The 20881-nt window shown below is 37.2% G+C and overlaps 1 protein-coding gene across 8 annotated transcripts in view; it reads right to left on the bottom strand.

The window, feature by feature from the left end:
* ANK2 (ankyrin 2) overlaps window positions 1-20881 on the bottom strand; it is a 570766-nt gene that overhangs the window by 111258 nt on the left and 438627 nt on the right. For all 8 annotated transcript variants that reach the window (XM_027103570.1, XM_027103569.1, XM_027103568.1 and 5 more), the window contains 7 exons: window positions 19545-19643; window positions 19281-19379; window positions 14032-14130; window positions 9089-9286; window positions 5756-5854; window positions 5120-5218; window positions 792-989 (listed from right to left, as the gene is read on the bottom strand). In XM_027103570.1, the coding sequence (XP_026959371.1) occupies window positions 792-989; window positions 5120-5218; window positions 5756-5854; window positions 9089-9286; window positions 14032-14130; window positions 19281-19379; window positions 19545-19643 (891 nt within the window). The remainder of the gene's footprint in view (window positions 1-791; window positions 990-5119; window positions 5219-5755; window positions 5855-9088; window positions 9287-14031; window positions 14131-19280; window positions 19380-19544; window positions 19644-20881) is intronic.

Here is a 20881-nt window from a genome sequence, read left to right as displayed (position 1 = left end):
TACAGATATAGATAGATATAGATAAGACAGGGGTATAGCTATATATGGAGAGAGACTGACATGTACTTATAAAAATCTAAATATTTGAATAATCTCTTTTTCTGATATGTCCCTAACTATTACTCTATTAGAGCTAATATGCTGTCCACAAAGGCTATTCTCTGGAGAGGTGCTTTATCTGACCACCTCCACAACAACCAGCCAAGCTAGGCTCAACTGAAGCTGGCTCAGAAATCTTTATTTTACTGAGTTCCCTGCTCCCAACCAACAGGTGCCTCAGAAGCTCAGCCCAGCTGAAAATGACTTAGGTCATGGGCACAGACCAGTAGCTTAGAAGCAATTGCTTGGGCCGGAACCCAGATGAAACTGCCACCTCTCTCCCTCTCTGGAATTTGGAATTAGGACCAGCAGGTACCATGGCAATCTGGACTGACCGCTTGAATTGCAGGGATGCTGACTATTGGCAGCTATAGGGTAGCCTCTTTGGTCACATACACAGAGACGCACAGGAAGCAGATCCACAGAGAGAGGCAAATGGAACTGACTTGTCGGGAAAAGTCAAGATACAAACATGCAGCCCTACAGGCAGAGTCTGTGAGCCTCACTCCTGCTTCCTTGTGATCTTCCGGTCCCTCATGAGGCTTGACTCCTTTGCTACACTTGAATTCTATGAGATATTCTTGTTTCTCTTTCAAACCTGCCCCCTTTTTGTTCCAAATGATCTTAGATTGGTTTCTATTTACATTCATTCAGAAGACTCTTCACTAAAGCAAGAGGCAAAACCGGAATACCTTGGTTGACATGTGGATATTGGCTCCCTTATCCAGAAGCAAGGTGACCATATCTGTGTGCCCCTCTTGCGAGGCCAGATGGAGTGGAGTGACTCCTTGCTTTGTCACAATGTTCGTCTCTGCTCCATAGTTCAGGAGTGTGGAAGCTATCTGCATTTGATTCTTCTTGGCAGCAATATGTAAAGGAGTATAGCCATTCTAAAAAAGTAAAGATAAAACACATGTAATTTGTAAGCTTAGCAATTGCCATGATATATGTCTGAAGGAAATAAGAATCTCTAATCAACAGAAAAGTTAAAAGTGCGTTTATACTAAATCCAAATTCTCGCCCATCATAAGTTTCCATCCAACAACACCCAAATCTTTGCAACCCGTGTCACAAGGCACCCCATTCTACTTACATGTAAGACAGATATAGACACACAAGTGCCCCAAAGCTTAAAATCTCCCCCTCATAATGCTGCCCCTGAAGAGCAATAAACCAGATTCCTCTTCTATGTGACCGTCCTTTAAATACCTGGTGATGGTTTTCCTATCTCCCTCTAGTCTTCAGTTTTCCAGGCTAAATCTCCCATTCCTTCAACTATTCCTGACAGAAGCCCCATTTCTAGAGCTCTCTCCATTAAGGATGACCTGCTCTGGACTGATGCTAGTTTGTCGATATAGCTCTTGAATTGTGCTGCCTGGAACTGAATACTACATTTCACACATGGTTTTAATAGAAGAGAATAAAATGGATTTCTATGGTCTTGTTATAACATTCCTACTAATGTGCTTCGGGTTGGGTTGTACTTTTTACTCATTCAACAGCTATTTAGTAGGTACCTAGCGTGTGCTGGTCAGTGTGCTAGGTGTGGGGATATAGAGGTGGACAAGACCTGATCCCTGTCCTTAAGGGGCTGCATTCTGGTGAAAAAGATATTAATAAAATAGGCTTCTATTAATCCTATTAGGTTAATTAATTAATTAATCCTATTAGGTGGTCAGTTAAAATCCTGGATCCCCCCCCTTCATCTCTACAAACTGCTCAAAAGTAGCAATAAGAGGCTACTAGTTTTATGTGGGAGTTTGTGGAAAGGACCAGAGGAACTCATACTTCGTTTACAACAGCCAAACTTTAAACCCCATACTTAGTTAAAAGAACAAACAAACAAAACCCTGGAACAAGTGTAAGTCTGGAACCTGTATTGTTTCCTTTCCTTTTCTTTATCAAGTCAGGTGGAATTTTCCATGAAAAATGCGTGATAGAAATGAAAAACAGTGGCTTTGCCACTGCCTGTGGCATGCTGAAGGGAAAGACTGCATATTGATCAAGGGCTTCCTTTGAAACTCTAAGAAGAATTTTAGGTCATGGGGATTCCTGAAGTCTAACTGCAAAGGGTACCAAAAAAATACAAAGGAGTTTTGAGAATTTAAATGCCCTTATGTGTTGTCATGAAACCTTGATCTTCAAACGTCCCTACATTATCTATCTACTCTGTCTTCCCTTCTCCAAGCCAAAATAAGCATCTTTCAGTTCAGATGAATATTTCCCTTTAAGCTGCTCAAGAAATTCAGCAGCTCTTCTTGGAAGTCCTTTCATAGGTCCTTGATGTTCCACGTCCTCTAGAACATTGCACTTGGACCGTGGGCTCTGTTGAATAAAAGGGCACATAGATTTTTGTGGAACCTATAAGTTTAAACACTTTTTTGGCTACGGTGGGCTTTCTTCAGCCCCAACTCCCCCTATTTCTGCAGCATAGGCTTTACCAAGGCTAAGCAAAGAATCAGTAAACCTACCAAGTTTAGGTAAAGTCAGAGACCTATGTGGAGAAGGACAGGGAGGTTTTAACATAAGAACATAAGAGATCATCAAAGAGAGTGTCAAATTTTTAGTAATATAAGAGGTCTGACTGACCAGCAGATACTCAACCTGCAAGTCTGAAGAACCCTCCTAACTCCACGTAGAGTCAAAGTTTTTGGAACCAAATAACAATAACAACAGCAAAACCCGATGAAGACTAAGAAAAGATTCCGGATTTTGGTAGAAAGAAGCAAAGAGGTTCTAGGGTCCAAGGGACCACGTGTGTTGAGAGGTGGGGTGGGGAACTGTAGTGAATAGAGTGTCAAAAGTGGAGTTAGGGGTGGGGTCCAACCAACTGGCAGCCTCTCGGAGTGGCCCCCGAGCTACAGGACTCATGCTGATTGACAGGCGAGGTCAGATGAGTGGAAGACACTAGAGGAGCCTCCTGAAGCCCCCCTCTGTGGACCCTGGAGTAGAGGATGCTCTCCCTAGTGTTCTGGACTTTGTTCATATATGCCAAAGAGTAAGGACCACACTCTATAGAGGCTGGAGATCATGGGTACATTTGTCTCTTTGGAAGAACCATACACGTTATTTTATAAGTTAGGTCTTCTCTCCCTGGTACATTGAGAGCCCATTGTGGGAGGAGAACACGTGTTTTATAGTTTTACTACAATCCCTTCTTTATAGATATGTGTTGTATTGGGTGTTGATAAAGTCATATCTTTGTTCAAAATGGTCAGCCTAGAAAGTTAATGAAAAAAAATACTGGCATGTTAAATGAGCATATTTTTTTTATTCCATTGGAATAGTCGCTCAGTCTTCATTCTTCCTTCAAATTTATTGAGAACCCACATAATACTGAATGAGATACCTCAGAGATATGCAAATATGAATATAACATGATTAATGTCCTCAAGTAGTTTATAATCTAGTAGGAAGAAAGACATAAAACAAATGCATGATTGATGAGATTACAGAGAAAGGGTTATAAAGAAATAAGAATGGTATGTGCAATAAAAAAATTTGTCCTGCTCTTTTGACAGTTTAAATATTTTATTATAAGCCATATATTTGTAGCAATAAAATATGTATATGTGTGTATATATACATACATATATAGATCTATATATAGGTATGGGTACAAAGTTATACATATATAATAGTTTATTATATATAATGTGTTTATATACAAAATATACTTTCACATAGAGTATTCTATTTTATTATATATGTATAACGTGTATAATTTAAATAGACATGTGAGCATATATGTACATAGTTATATAATAGAAGTGGAATAATTCTCCTCTACTGCTTTGGGATGCAGTAGACCTAGTGGTTAAGAATGCTGCCGCTAAAGTCAGATTGTCTGAGGTCAAATCCTAGCTCTGTCAATTAGTAGTCATGTGACTTTGGACGTACAAAGTAACCTATTTAAATCTCACTTCCTCATCTATAGAATAGAAATCATTATAATACCAATCTCATGGGATTATTATGAGATTAAATGAGATATTGCATGTAAAATGCTAGGCACAGTGTTTGGCATGTAAGTGGTAATAGTTGTTGCTTTATTATGTCATCTAACATAGCATGAATATTTTCCCACCACAAGAAATATTTTTCTTTTTAAATAAACTATGACATCTTCTCAATATATATTTACTGAATGAATAAATGAAAGATACAGTGATGACTTTATCTGTTATATGACATTTATGTATATTTTCAGCGTAATAAAGAGGCAGCTCAAATGGTGGGAAACACTCTGTCCAAAGGTTCAAGTCTTAGTTGGAGCTATTTTATGAGTTGGTGCTACACATACCCCCCAAATGCATTTCTAGCCTAGGAACTTGGAAGGATGTATGCTATAGTTAACACGAATGAAACATGTAAAAAACAAAGAGTCTTTCATATAGAGCACAGTGAAAAATTTGAAGTCAGAAGGAATGAGTAAATAAAAGGGTAGGTGTATCACGACATTCTGTTTATACGAGAGAAGGGAAAACCTGAACTGCCTTTCTTACGTTTAATTTCTCAAAACTCATACTTGTGTGCCTAAAACACTGAGTGCTGGCAATCAGAGTCATCTTTATTGGTTCCTGGGCACGTCCCCTTAGTATTTGCTAACTTGTAAAAAATCTTAAAAGGCTTTGGGCTTCCCTGGTGGCGCAGTGGTTGAGAGTCCGCCTGCCGACGCAGAGGACACGGGTTCGTGCCCCGGTCTGGGAGGATCCCACGTGCCGCGGAGCGGCTGGGCCCGTGAGCCATGGCCGCGGAGCCTGTGCTCCGCAACGGGAGAGGCCACAACAGTGAGAGGCCCGCGTACCGGGGAAAAAAAAAAAAAAAAAAAAAAAACTCTTAAAAGGCTTTGTGGAAGCAAACTGTCGGGGAAAAAAAAAAAACAAGGACGATACCAAAAGCTACTATTGCCAAGACTGGTTGCAGTTATATCAGCACCATGTGCTTAAAAAACAATTCCCATGTCCAGTCAGATTAGAGTTACACCCTACAGTCTGTAAATCCTTTCTGTGGTCCTCACCTTGGCAGTGGCATGAGGGGAAGCACCCTTCTCCAGTAACAGCAGCGCCACCTTCTGGTTGTCATAATGAGCAGCAACATGGAGCGGGGTAAGGCCATTCTGTAATGGGTGTGTTGAAGTTTCAGTATTAATAAATTAGCATTAGCTGCCCTGAAGCTGCCAGGATGCAAGGAAACTGGTATCGATTAAGTCCAAGTTAATTAATTAATATAGTCAATAGGAAAAATAAAAATAAATACCTCCTGATATTCTTATTAGAAACGTAACTAAAACTGAAAATGATACGTTGAGCTTTCAGTTAGCACAAGGCATCTTGATTCCACCATAATTAAAAGTCTAAAATGCCATGTAAGGATTATTACGTTAACATTCCAAGGATTCTTCTTAACATAGAGAAGTTCTGGGCCCTGTTGTGACAGGAACACACATTTGAGGCACAGCTCTTTTAAACACCTTCTGAATCAGTGTATATGTGGGCAGGTCATGGACACCGCCATCATATCTATTTAGTATAGTTTCATCCGTTACATTCATATTCCTTTAAGAAGAGTGAGTAAAATATCTTGAAATGCAGATCTCCCAAGCTTCCAACTTGACCGAGTTATATAACAAACATATATGCTTGAAAACTTTTACCTTCCCTGCAGAATCTGCAGCAGCACGGCGTTGTAAGAGAAGTTTTGCCACATCCAGGCTTCCATACTTGGCTGCTACGTGCAAGGGTGTGAAACCCTTCTGAAAATGTGAAGAACAAAAGTAAAATGTAGCAGTTTTCTTTGTGACGGCTAACAAAATCTTTTTTTTTACTGGTTAACATATTAAGCAAACTTATGTTGATTCTCCATTTGGGAAAAATACTGGGAGCGTTAAATGTTAGCCATAAACAAGGACTAGGACAAAGAATAAAGTTTAACAAGCAAGAGTTTGGCTTGACAGACTGAACAAAAGAAATTTTATCTTGAGAGCTTAGAGACTGAAATTTGACGTTCTAGGCTTGGTATTTATGTGTCAGAAAAATGGCTCTGATTTGTGAGTGAAAAAAAAAAAACCAACCCTGTCTTTTTCTTGCCTCTAAAATTAATAGGATTGAGACAGTAGTACCTCCTGTCCAGGCTTTCTCATTTTTCCTATCCTTTTTATAATACCTGAATTCCAAATTTCTTTATTTAAGGTTTAGGGTATTTCAGCAGCTATGATTAAAAAAAAAATATTTGTGATTCAGCTGATTGCATTTTCTGCAGAAATAGCAAGATAAAATGGTGGACAGAACAAAAACAGTTCACCGTTTAAAAAGCACCTCTCGTCCTGACTTTTATCCCTTGTCTCAAAAGACCCACACTTTATATAAGACCAATTCCTTTCGGAAAATACACTCTACTTCTGGCAGGATGTTGAGCTGATTAACATCAAACTTTTAAACTGCTGCTCTCCTACACATGTTTACGCGTACAGATTCAATGTCTTGTGTGCCTAACCAATGTCACTCTCTGTAATTAGCAGTGTGTTACAAATACAGCTAGGTCCCTGGACTCAGATCTCAAGGATGGCACAGTTCCTACACCATGATCTCAAATCCATCCTCTTGGCCAGACAGTCTAATCACATGTTCTTCTGGCACTACACTGGGAGTGGGAGAATTCTAAAGCTGACCCGGGCTTGCAAAACACACACAGCAAACATGCCTGGGTTAAGTGGTCTAAGATAGGGCTTATCCTTCAGACCATTTAAGCCTTCATCAGAATACAGAATATTCCTCAAGAAGCAATACTGCTTTTTCACAGTGTCACTACACAAATTATTTTTAGCTAAGATGTCATTTTTCTTTTTGCTCTTTTTGAACATTAGGTACTAAGAAGTCCTTGGAGGAGAGTAAATCTGCTTTTTCCAAGTGTGGGGCAAATATAGGAAGTCCATTTAAGCCAACATTTGTTGTTAATGCTCTCTTCCCTCTAACTCAATCCACACAATGACCGGAGTGACACTCAGGATGAAGTCGAGTTCCCTGAGACAAGCCATGTGGTAAGAAAGAAAAAATAAACTCCTTATCCTTAAAGTCTTGCTGGAATAGCGGTCCAGCCCCTTTATAAATTTGGAAACTATTATTAGACAAAACTACATAGAATCTTTACTGTAGAATCACAAAATAGAGGTCGGGAAGCATCTCTTGAATCACATGTCTTCCTTCTTCCCCTATGTTAATCTCATCAGGATTTCATTTACCCTCTGATATTTATCAACACTTAAATAGCTTTACTGATGATGAGTCAACTACCCTTCAAAACCCCAGTCAGTTCCACTGTGGAACTGTTTTGCTTAATAGTTTCTTCCATTTAACTGTCCTAATTTACTATTGCTTTAGATATATTTTTAATTCTAAAAATCTTCGGAAGACAAGGGATTATGTTTTATTCTCTATTTCTGTATTTTATATATCTAAATTTCATTTATTTATCACCTTCATCTGATGAGACAATCACCCAGTCTCTCTTGGGTTATTATTACTATTATTATTATTATTACACAGTTGCCCCTTGAACACAGGTTTGAATTGTGAAGGTCCATTTATATGTGGATTTTTTTCAATAGGAAATAATACAGTACTACACAGTCTGCAGTTAGTTGAATCCAAGGATGTGGAACCATGGATATGAAGAACCCAAGATACAGAAGAACTGTGGATATGAGGACAGACTATAAGTTATATGAGGATTTTCAACTGTGTGAAGGGTGGGCGCCCCTAACCCTCTCACTGTTTAAGGATCAACTCTATGTTTGTTGTTTAGTTTATGATGTTTTTAAAAAAAGATTTTAAAAATCCTTTCAACCCTTCTGATTTCAGCATTTGAATGATTACCAACTTCTTACATCAAAGCATGTTTTACAGCCATAGGCAACCAGGTAAGTCGTAACAGCCAGCAGGCTGCTCCTACCTCTCAGAGGACAGATGCCACCACAGTACTTCAGTTCGTACTTGCAAACTCCCTTCTGCCCCAGATGCAGTATTTGTGCCCGTTCCTTAGTAATCTGAATCACTGTTGTATTTGTGGGAATTATTTTGCCCTGTGAATAATTCACTTGTTGTAGGCTGTAATCTGTCTCATTCTTCTTCTCTTCTGTACTAGTCCAATTTCTTTTGCTCCAATTAGCTGTGTTCGTGTTTTATTCTAAGTCATATCCAAAGAGGGGATCGCAAATATAATGTATCAAGTGGAGATAAAATTACTCTGCCCTAGTTCAAAACTTTGAACATAAGTAAAATTCTTTGTTAGATGACAACTAATACAACTAATAAAGTGTGACTCTCCAGCCCAGTTCTGTTTAGACACCGTGTAGCTGGTAAAGTGTAGGGAGCAGAAAGGGCATAATAGCTGACACCAGGGATGGAAAAATGCAAGATTATGTGAAGTGAACTTCTAGGTAGCACTAAAACTCAACAAATACAGTATTGCCAATCTAACGCAACATTATCTTCCTCAGTAGTAATACTAGCTTGATGTATTTGGGAATTGTATTTTTTTTCTATAATATATTCATGGGAATATATTATAGATTTTTATCATGGAAAGTAAAGAGAAAATAACACTTGCTTTATGGAAATCATCTTAATTAAAGTTCTAGAGGGAATTCCCTGGTGGTCCAGTGGTTAGGACTCCGTGCTTCCACTGTAAGGGGCCCGGGTTCAATCCCTGGTCAGGGAACTAAGATCCCACAAGCCACACAGTGTGGCCAAGTCATAATAATAATAATAAAGTTCTAGAAACAACACCGGCATTAATTAGAAGAAGAGAATCCAGCCCTCCTTTTGAAGATATTATATGCAATCTCACAACCCCCCTTGGTCATTTAGAAAATGAATCTAAAATATTCAAAGAGGAAGAAGTCAGAGGCCTACAGGAGATCTACCCTTCTTGACACTCTATGATTTGGGATTGCTCCTGGTCCGTGCCAGCATGAAACCATTCCTCTTACCTTGGTAGCTAAGGAGTGGGCGGCTCCTGCTTCCAGCAGGACTGATGCCACGTCTACCTGGCCTTCCCTGGCAGAGATGTGCAGTGGTGTGTACCCATTTGTAGTGGCCGCATCTGGGTGAGCCATATGTTGTAGAAGCAGCTGAACAATTTCTGTCTTACCCAGGCGAGAGGCAATATGCAAAGGCGTCTGTTCCTCCTACAACTCAGATCAAGTAAAAAGTTAGTGCCAGGACAGACCAAACGCCACTAGTAATACATTTCACTCAGATGTTTCATGATATCTTCTTGGAATCTCCAGGAACCCCTACCCAAAAGGAAATTACTGCTACTCTGACTACAATTTATATCTTGTTATATAGAATGACCTGTTTGGTCACAAAATCTTCCTTCAATTTTTTTAAAAGTAGATATTTCCATGAACTTGGTCACTGTTTTCTGGGCATGCCAAAATGTTTCTCAACTCATTAAGGCCTCAGCCTTCACTTATGTTTAAATATAAACCAGCTCATAGTTCTGAATAAGAAAGAAATCTAGTCCAGAAGCCCTAAGACCTAGATTCTCATCCAAAAGCTTTCACTAAGAGACAGTATTTATTCTGGGAACTGTATCAAGAGGAAAAAAAAAAAAGAGGGATGCTGGGAAAACTTTGTTCTTACTCCACTCAGCAAGCCAAGGATACAAATGCTGGTTATTTTCTTCAAGGAGAGACTGTGGATAAAGAAGATGTTGCAATCTGATTTAAAAAGATGTTGTTCCAGGAAACGTTGCAGATGGGTCTGGGACTTACATCCAGGGCTTCAAAGATGAAATGGAAGCCTGGCGAGGAGCAAATGGGGTTAAGTATTTGCCAAGTGCTTCTCATTTAAAAACAGGGAGAGGAGATAGCTGGTATAAGGGACAGGAAGGACACGCTGGAGAAGGCTTAAGAAATCACCTGACTCTAATGTGTGGTCAGGAAAATGTTTTCAGTGTTAAGAAAACGAGGCCAAACCATTGTCTTGATAAAAGAAAATTGTGTGTAACCTTAGTGATGAAAAGAGGTATATCTCTATAATCTGCCCAAGGGCATGTCATAACAAAGGTGAGAAAGGAAAAGCTGGGCCAACTTCCAGGGCTAAGAATGAATGGATAAGGTAGAATAGAATAGGGAGAACTGTTCAAATAAATGCACTTTATCTTAAAGTTATAAGGAAAAAAGTATTAAGTGGAAGGTACAGGAAGAGATGAAATAGCACTGTATGCATTTCAGGGTGGTAAGAACTAAATAATAAACAGTAATAATACAATTATTTTAGCAATAGAATTGGAATTTTAGAAAAATTTGCACCTTATAAACTTCTTTCATGTATGATGCATACCTGACAAGTCCTATACTTAGACCTGAAAGGAAGGCGTAACATATATTATTCAACCATTTTCCAGTGAAAAGAGATTAAGAGGAATTAAATGAGTTTTCCAGGACTGTCCAAGGTTACGCAGCTATGAAAACAGAACTTGAATTCAGGCATTGGATTCTAAAGACATTTCTTTGTCTATTCATTCCACAGAAAGAGAGACAATATGATGGCCTCTAAGAAAACTAACAGGACAAGAGGTCTCGCAATAGGAAGGGAGACAGACAACACTTGAAAGATACAACTTTCTCTGAAATACAGAGGAGAAAAGAGAGGAATGGAGAGAATTAAAAGTTACAAAAATAAATGGACACAAAACACAATCAAAGACCAAAGAACTTGAGGATAGCTATCATGAACATCTGTTGTTTCTGGGTTTCCTGCTTGGACTTCTGCCCAGCAGAATTTGATTGAGGTGGGTATTACAAGTGACACACTCTAACATGTGTATTCAGTGAGCGAGGGGGAGTGTTAGGGCAACGGTGACCCCTTAATCCATAGCTGAGAAGCGGCAGTCCTTGACTGGTGGTGGCCAAGTAACTGGTTAAATTATCGATCAGTGTCTCTTGGTTCTCAGAGCATTAAGGTACTTGTTTTTTTTTTTAAAAAAAAGGAAGTTAAGAAATAAGCTGTTTTGCCCTTTTTCTTCAACTTTTGGTACGCTCCTATCTGAAAGTGGAAAAGGGAAGAACCTACAAATTTGATAAGAAAGTCTTTCCACCTGTAATCAGAGATTATAAGACCTTGGAGGTTTGGGTAATTGTTTCCCTGTAGAATTGCAAAAGTTGAATTTGCCACCCCAAGCTAAAGCTAATTCTATCCAAGGCAAAGAATTGGGAAATCACAGAAGATAATATTCATAGGAAGAGCTAAAGAAAAAAATGTGGGCAGCTTGATCCTCTAGGCCTCTTCCAAATATAAGGGGCAATAATTCTCTCACCATAAAGCATCACTGACAGTGATACAGCCTGATCCAGGAAGACGTGAGCTCTGCCTTACCATCACTGCTAGTTTCCAAAATTAGGGAAACTTGCTGAGCCCCAACTCCTTTCACCAAAAGACAGAAATAGCAAAGGCTGGGACAGGGTTCAAATGTTTGATAAAATTTCTGCTATAAGTTACTAGCTAACAGGATTCCCAGGAACCATATATACCAGCAGTTAACTAAAGTTTTAAGTGAGTTAAGTTTCAAGTGAGTTTAAGACTAGGGGCCCTGTGATTGCTCAATCCCTAAAGCAAATGCCAGACCCCTGTATTGTGCCAACAGAATACTGGCACCTGAAGCGAGTGAACTCCTAAAAGGGCAGGTCCCAGCGGCCCTCTCAGCTATGTCCATGGAGGACATTGGACAAGAAAGGACCTTCCTGAGGGCAGGGCCCTGGGGACAAGCACATTGGCTGACCCAGGAACTTATGCCACTGCAGCCCCGGCCTTCCAGTCTGTACAGCAAAATATGTCTTATGCTCTTGACTGGTGAATAGAGAATGCTGCTTGCACTTTTAACTGAGAGATATTATTGTGATGATATGACTTTTCTTTCATTATATATTGGGAGTAGGCATAAATATGACTTAGCCCCATGATTATATAACCATGAGGTATTATTTCTACACCTGATAGAGAAGAACACAGACTACCCAGAGATCTTGACCTTGGAGATCAGTGTGGTACTGGGTATAATTTTAACTATCTCCCCTTTGGAAGAGAGTGAATTGTAGAGCAATGGTATTCAGTTGAGAGGGAATTTTCAGAAGTGCATGCATGTGGGAATTTGACTACAAACTATTAAGCAGTTTTATTTTATATTAAGAGGGATTCATGAGAAACCCTTTTATTATTAAGTATGGATTACAAAATATTTACCAGGAACACTACCACAATTTCTGGTAAAATTAATGAAGTTCAAGATATTCAGAGTACATTGACGGACCATAAATTTTTTTTTAACAGCTGAATTGCCAGGTAAACTTAAAAGGAAATGAGACTAGGCAGAGCACAGAGGATTTTTAGGGCAGTGAAACTACTCTATATGATACTATAAGGATGGATACATGTTATTATATGTTTGTCCAAACCCATAGAATGTACAACACCTAGCGTGAATCCTAACGTAAACTAGGTGCTTGGGGGAATAATGATGTATCAATGTAGGTTCGTCACTCACAACCAATGTACCACTCTGGTGGGGAATGCTCATAACTGGGAAGACTATGGGGTCAGGGGGCCTATGGGAAGCCTCTGCACCTTCCTCTCAATTATGCTATGGAACTAAAACTGCTTTTAAAAAATAGTCTTTAAGGGGGTGGGGAAGGGAAACAAGAAAAATGCCAAGGCAGGGAAGAAGAGAGTTTGAATAACAAAAGCATTCAATATATAAAAGCATAAAATGCCAATGATGAGTACCAAAGAACATAAATTACACTACTTGTACAATGGATAGAAAGGCAGAAAAAAATCAAAACTACTAGAGTAATGAAGGCGGCCCACGTATCACTGGATTCTGCATGAAGGTCTGTGGAAAAAAATGCTATAAAATTCATAGAGTCAGAGAATGTTAAGAAGTCTGGAAAGGAGTTTCAAGGTTTCTAAGTCCAACCCTTATATTTTAATAATAAAGACCCAGAAGTGAAATGACTTGTCTGAAATGACAATTTGTATGTTTCCAGCTGAATGTTTTCATTCCAATACAATACTGTTTTGAAAATGGACTCACTACGGTAGGATTCAAGGTGAAGTGAATTCTAGCTTAGATATATCAAATATTGAAAAAGAAGCGAAAGTGTTTAAATATTCCATGAGAATCCCAAAGGTGCTAGTGCAAAAGTTAATGAAACAGCGTGGAAAAGGAAACAGAAGATACTGATAAAATATTCAGTGTAAAGGAAGAAGGTGAAAAAAGCAACTGGGAAGGGACATTTTTTAAAAAGAAGAAGAAAAAAAGTCAAGTTGTGGGAATCAGAAATAGGAGAATCCAATCTCCCAGGCCAAAATTCATTTATTTTGGAATAGTGGAAGGGTAGAATGCCTAAATATGGAAAATCAAAGTAAGAAGAAAAGTAGAACTCATTATAGAAATGAGGAAAGTAAAACAGATGAAGGGAAACATTAAAACTTTGAATATGGTTTGTCTTTAAGTTACTAGTAAGGAATGTCTATGGAAATTTGATCGGCTTTGGTGGTAAGAAATAAATTTTAATATATATAGTATCTATATAATATAGGTTAAAATGTTAAAATTCATGAAAATGAAGATATATGTGGAAGGGCTTTCAAAGGTAAAAAAAATTTATTAAAATGTTAGTCAATGCCAAATTTCTTAGATACTAAATTGTATTATTTTTTCAAACGTTAGTGTTTCTGAAATTGAAGTGCATTTTCCATTGTGTATATTTACCGTACCATTTCACTTTTGCCTGAAAAACTGTCACTGAATTGATGTTTTCACTTACAGTCCTTGGCATTTCCACATCAAGAGATGAATAGCAGCATCTCTTAAGGATAGAACTCATGCACGTAACAGAAGAAAACCGCAAGCACCAGCACCTACCCTGGCTCTGGCATCGACAAGGGCACCATTTCTCAGGAGGCATCGGACCACTTCCACCTGCCCCGCCCGGGCTGCCATGTGCAGTGCAGTCTCCCCACGCTGCCAGGAAACAAAGATCATTCAATCATAAGTAAACCCACTGCTCTGCATGGCATAGAATAAAAATGTGCCTTTTTGTGAAAGATAGCATTATATCCAAAAGTTTCAGAAATCTATGAAAAGGTATAATTATTTCATAATTGTTTAGTCTGGAAAAACAGTATCTTCTCCATCTTCAAAAGGATAAGACAAGCGTTTAATTTTTTTTTCACTCATGACAAACCAGTGAACTTACCCAAACATTCAGGATACCCTGAGGTTTAACTTCACAGTTAACGTGGCATAACCTAAATTGCTTTTGGTGGTATGAAGTTACCTTTCATCCTTCAAATCTAAAATCTGTCACACTTAAATATGTGATTACAGCTCTATCCCGTTTTTATGAGAAACTCTAGATGCTGCCGATCTAGTCAACACAGTGCAAAAAAATCACATCATCTGTTACCATACATGTCATTTCTTTTCAGAATTCAAAATTTACTTCTGAAATAAACTATTTTTTTTACTTTGGCTTTATCTTTGTGTTATGAGACTAGATAAAGACTGTTCATACGAGGAATCTGATTTGCCCAGGAGGTCCTCTGCTTGTTATTGATGAGCGTATTGAATTACAGACAGTTACTCGAGAGAAATACTGAGAGATGAGTAAAGCAATGTTAACAGTGCCATCAGTTGAGGTGGGCAGCACTGAGCTTCAGGTGTCTCCTGAAGTAGCTTCATGATGCATCAAGGAAGACACACTTATCAGAAAAAGGTAGCTTAACCTGCAGCATGAAGGATGATGGTTAGACATCAGAGAATTTTCTCATTGGGAAGCCTATTAATTACTGCCTCTAAGAGAAGGGTTTTTTTTCAATCTGCATATTTTAAAACCACATGTAGTTCTAAAGAAAGCAGGGATTCATTCTTTCAAACAATTTTACAGTTATAAAAGAATAAGATATTGGAATAAAAGTTATTTTAGTTACCACAACTATACTAGAAAATAAGGTTGATTTCAACCAGGTAAACCAGTCCAAATAAACTAAATTGATTTCAACGTTGGTTGAGGTAACTGGATAACGTTTGACAAATTCCAGTGCATAATTTCTTCTGATTACTTGCACAACAAACACTTAAACCCAGATTTAAGACAAACTTTAGTTTGGTACTTAGTTCAGAGTTCATTTTTTGCTAGTATTCAGAGACCCATTCCTTATGAAGTTATGAGAAATTCAATTCCAATGATTTGAATTTGAGAGCATTAAACTGGATGTCTATGCTAATCTTCTTTTTGTTGATAATTCATTTATCCTCTAATGGCCTTATTTTCTGATGTCATCTTTTGACTTTTGTAGAGTAAATGTATTTGGAGTATGTTATTACATAAAATAACATGACTGGAACAGCAGTACTTTTCAGACTTTGGATGTACAGCAAGGTTTTTCCTCTTCAGACAGCTATGATTTCTAACTTTTCTATATCACTTAAAACCTGCCTCTAAAAAAAAACCCCTCAAATCTTTATTCCATTTCTAAGTCTTATAATAGTACAACAATTTTACTAATTTTAGTAGAATGAAGACAAAAAATGAGTTTCCTTATAAGAAGTTAAGTCAAAGAGGCCTCAGGAGTACCTACTCAATGATGAATTTATATGCTTACAAGCCAAACTTTATCAATGAGGGGTTTTCAAAATCTAAAAGGTTTCAAATACTAGTCCTAGTATTTCTAGTACCTTTATTTATGCTTAAAATAAGTTGTTTTTATGATGTTTACACATTTGAAATTGACAAGTTAGATATAAAACCTAATCTAAAGTATTAAACATTATATACAAAGAAAACATTATATATACATATATATATATACATATATATATATATATATATATATGCAAATGGTCTCTCTACTTTAAAACAATGGTCTTGTTTAATTCTTATTTAATGATTTTTGGGTAACTGACCTTTATGTAAATTGCCTTTACCCTTTTATATTATGTTACCCTTGTTTATACATAAGTATAAATAAGAAAATGAAAGAGGGTATATATATTTTAATCAGTAGGTTCCATTTCTTAGTTACTGGGCACCTCATCTTATTCAATGCCCTGTTTTCCTTATCTTAAGCTCATTAACTTTAAGGATTAGGGGAAATTCTTAAACATAATATGAAGTGTGAACTTAGTCATGAATCCGTTGATTTGCTGTAAGAAGAGAAAAACTCGATTGTCCCCCACTTTGCATTGTGGACAGCTCCAAAAGTGCTGCGTTTTCTACTCCCACAGTTGTCAATGAATACTTTGGATTATGGATGTATTACAACTGGCTTTCTAGGTTTTCAAGTGCATTTGTGAGCCTTCTGGAAAGGGAGATTTGCGGTAATAATATCTGCACATGATTGAGTTATTGGTACACTTCACACTTGGAGTGAATTTTGAGACAAAAACAAGACTGGCAGGAGAATGGGTATGCTCATGTCCAAAGCAGGTACTACATTTCATGCCCCTCCCCCAGTTGTTAAAACTGACTCTGCTGACAGCTACATTGACTTCCACTTTGGCTGCATCAGTTGTAAAGCATCAAAGCACAACAGACAGCACTGCATTCAAAAATGCAACATGATTTCAGGCAACACACAAAGGCTTCAAGGGTAGGGTACTTTGGGGTCAGGAAATGACCAACTCTGACACAGCAAGCAGGCAGTCAGTGTTCACACCGTTTCTTAATCAACCTGCAAAGAGTTTTGGATGCAGCAGCTATATCCTCACGTTCTGAGAATACACCAGTTCACAGGCATCCCACTGCTAGAGAAAGTTAAATTCCTCTAAATGTAGGGTTGCATAGATTTAGCATATCAAAATACAGGATGTCTGGTTAAATCTGAATTCCAGACCAACAAAGAATAATTATTTTAGTATAAGTGTGTCTCAACTATTGCATGGTACATACTTATACTAAAAACAATTATTTGGTGTTTATCTGAAATTCAAATTTAACCAGGAGTCCTGTATCTTATCTGGTAACCCTATGTACATGGTGTCTGCTCTCTGAAGGACACATCATACAAAAATTAAAATGAACAAACAAAAAGCAACTAGGAAACACATTTGAGAAGAGGATTACATTGGCAGGTGGCTCTCAAGTATTTGTTTTGAGAAGGCTGAAGAGAAAGAGTATGTAATGGACGAATGAGAAGATAAAACAAAATGAAGAACTTTATAATGACCAACAGGTGGAATTTAAAGTTTAATATAGCAATTGCCAAATTTGGGAGTATTCAAGAACCTAAATATGTCAACATTTTTATTGTTTTAATTGATATTTTGTTTAACAAATAAAAATTTGTTTTTTATTTGAAAATCTATATGTAGCCCATATAGTTTTTTGGTTTTGTTTTCGTTTTTTTTGCAGAGTGGAGTATATCAATATGGAGCAAATACATAACCATCAAATAATTTGGAATTGGTCAGTTAAGAAGCAAATTAAGAGTGCCGCAAAATCATACAATCATTTCATGTGGCTTTTCTTTGATGATTTTGCAAAAATCTCCCCTCAGAACGATTAACATGGGGGATTTCAATCAAGCATTGCATAGAATATACTTGTCTATGTTACTATGATAATATAATTTTACATAGTATTACCGTTGCTCCTGAGATCCTGTAGGCATTTTAATGCAAAGAAGGAAAATACAGTACAGTGGGAAAGTACTCAGAGAACTTCTTTTAAAAGGTACTGGTTTGTGTAGGTCTCAATTTTAAAAAGGGAGGTGGTCATCTCTGAACAGAAAAAGGATGCTATTGATTTCTTTTAAAGTTCTAAGAAGTGACCATAAATTAAACTCAAATTGGCATGTTGTGAAATTACTCTTATCCTTAGTGGAGAAATTTAAAATTAGCATATATTATTACTTTAGGATCAGTAAGCTGTAATTAGGGGGGTGTATAAATACAGACTATATTTCAATTCTTTGATGGTTTTATACTCCAATTGTGAATAATATGAAGAGAGGTATTAACACATATTTAAAAATCAAATAAATTTATTTCACATGGATTTTGTCCATGCATCAGAAACTTCAGCACAGAAACAGTGTATAGAATACAAGGAAATGAGAAAATGAAAGGGAATATGAATAAAAAGTAAAATTGAACATTCCATTTCACAACTCAAAAGGAATGGAATACCAAAAATTAGCAACAATAGTAAACCAATTGCTTTTGAAAATATGATTCATTTTAATAATAAGCACTAAGGTTTATTTGGGGAGTTATTTCTGTTGAATACTTTTTTAAAAATCTCAATATTCCAGTGGGTCCTGGTGAGCTTCAAATACATGACAGTATTTTGTACAGAGCAAGTTCTCTTGCTCAGGAGAAAATCTGTATTCAATGATCAAAGTTTAACTGGGTTGACTCCAAGAAAATGAGAGAAATATAAAGAAATGGGAAGTAAAAATCCTAATTTATATTAGGTAGAAGAATTCTGGAATATCCAGCATTTATTGTCAGAACAAAAGTTGTCTGAAGACCAACATGGATTTCAGGATACATGAAAAAGTTGCAAGTTATAACTAATTCAGCCAACCAAATCAAAAGGAAAAATCAAAGTAAGGTTAGAAAATGGAAAATCCATGTAACTGAAGGAGGGAGGGAGAATTTGATATTAAGTAAAAAATCTTCTAATATTGGTCTATCTCTGGTTAATCATTTGATAGAATTGATTATGGTACTGACTTAATATTTTAACCAAAATTTCCTGGAATATGATTCACTCAAGCAAGTAGAGTGAGTCCTGAATATTTTATTCCAATCAATCATTCCTTCACGTTCAGAGGAGCTTTTAAAATGTATTTTGTTTTATAAGTGTATTTAAGATGCATGTTCAATTTATCTGCACCAGGAAGCTGACACAGTCTTATTCCACAGCTTCCATTTTATTACTTTGTAAAACATTTCTTACCCTATGGAGGTTCCTTTCAGCGACCTTCTAGCAATTATTTCAATAATACGTTATCACGGGGCTCTTCTCAAAGCTCAGCCGCTGAGCTTTGATCACACACACACGCACACACACACACACACACACACACACACACACGAACATCCCTACACACCCACACGCTTCCTCTCTTTCTCCCTGTGGTTATTCTGACCCAAGCCATACTCACAATGTTAGTGACATCTGGAGAGGCTCCATTCTGCAGCAGAAGTAGGACAATGTTCAAGTGGCCCATGAAGGCAGCCACATGTATTGGTGTGAGGCCAGACTGCGAAACAAAGCGACAGCAGTTTTACTCCTCTGCACCGGTGGGGGCTTTGGGGCTTCTTCAGATAAATAATACTTGAGCGAAGAGGACAGAAGATGGGCAGAAGGAAGGGGAAGAAGGAGTAAGAGAAGGAATGTTTCGTGACAAGCTGAAACATTTTTCTACCTCTGTTATAGCTTGGATTGAAGCCCCATATTTCACCAGCAGTTCCATGACTTTGATGCGGTTTTTCTTGCAGGCAATGTGCAGTGGAGTAAAACCATTCTGTGCAAAAGACAATCAAGTTAGTTGAAAACATGCAGAAATGATTCTCACACAACTCCATGCTGGCACATTGCAGGCAGTAATGTTACATCCTCATTCATGTAGTGCGACCATTTCTTCAAGTGCTGTAGGTGTTGGATTTAGAGAGAAAGTGGTGGTGTATTCCTGGAGGCTCTGAACTTGGTTTATATGTGGTGGGCAGGTATGGCATTGTTCGTGTGGTTACAGAGAAAACAAAAAGGAAGAAAATTACATGGGCCTACTCTTCCAAGAAGGAAAAAACTGAGGCAATTATACTTTACAAGTTCTAAAATGTTTTAAAGCATACTGATTGGTCAGATTATGGAATGGCTTAAAGATGCATCAAAGATAAGCATGTGTTTTTCTGATGATGAGCTATTTCTTAAAGGGAAAAATCATTACTTGTTTTACTTCAAAAATCTAAGAACATGACTATAATAAATGTTTCAGCCTAGCTACTATTTTCTTTAGGGAATAGGTGTTACAAATTAACAGAAATCGTTATTTGTGTTGATAATTTTTTTATATCCAGAAGTTATAATGTTTATATTAAAAAGTTTTTATGAGGAGTTGTTGCATGTTAGTGGAAATCATTATTTATGTTGATAATATTTAATACCCAGAAGTTATATTTCTTATATTTTAATATATTTTTTATAACTTATGTCAATCACATACATTTTGTTTCGAAAAGAAATGATTATTAAGTTCCCAAATATTTTCAAAATAAGTATGGAGAATTTTTGGAATAACTGGAAGAAGGTATCTCTTAGAAGCAAAGGAATGTGGAGAAGTCTTTAAGGTATTTTCTAACTTTCCATACTGGGCTAATGTGCAGCAATTAGGGGAAACTACATAAAAATTTGTTAACTAGCCCCATGCTTAATCCTTATGTGTTATATTTAAGTATTATATTTTTATCTGAACAATGATGTCTCTATATAGAATCGTATCTATTCTGCTAGTTAACAATTTTGCATGTCCCAATAGGGACTGTTTATCAGTCAATATTTTTCTACACTAGCACTTCTCAGGAAAGCATATGATTTTCTTTAACCTAATGACATTATTGTTCACAATATTTGTTAAGTAATTTCCCATTTATGAGCTATGTAATAAGCCAGATATAAATAACTACATGTATGTGCAGCACTTAAAAGATCTGCAGTGATTAGAATGTGATATTTTACATGCTTATTGACCACTATCCAAATGAA

The sequence above is a fragment of the Aethalodelphis obliquidens genome, unplaced genomic scaffold, assembly GCF_003676395.1.
Source record: "Aethalodelphis obliquidens isolate GAN/ISIS:26980383/991018 unplaced genomic scaffold, ASM367639v1 scaffold6, whole genome shotgun sequence".
In the NCBI taxonomy this organism is placed as follows: domain Eukaryota; kingdom Metazoa; phylum Chordata; class Mammalia; order Artiodactyla; family Delphinidae; genus Aethalodelphis; species Aethalodelphis obliquidens.
The sequence above is the reverse complement of the archived record's forward strand: the minus strand, read 5'-3'. Positions and strand labels throughout refer to the sequence as shown.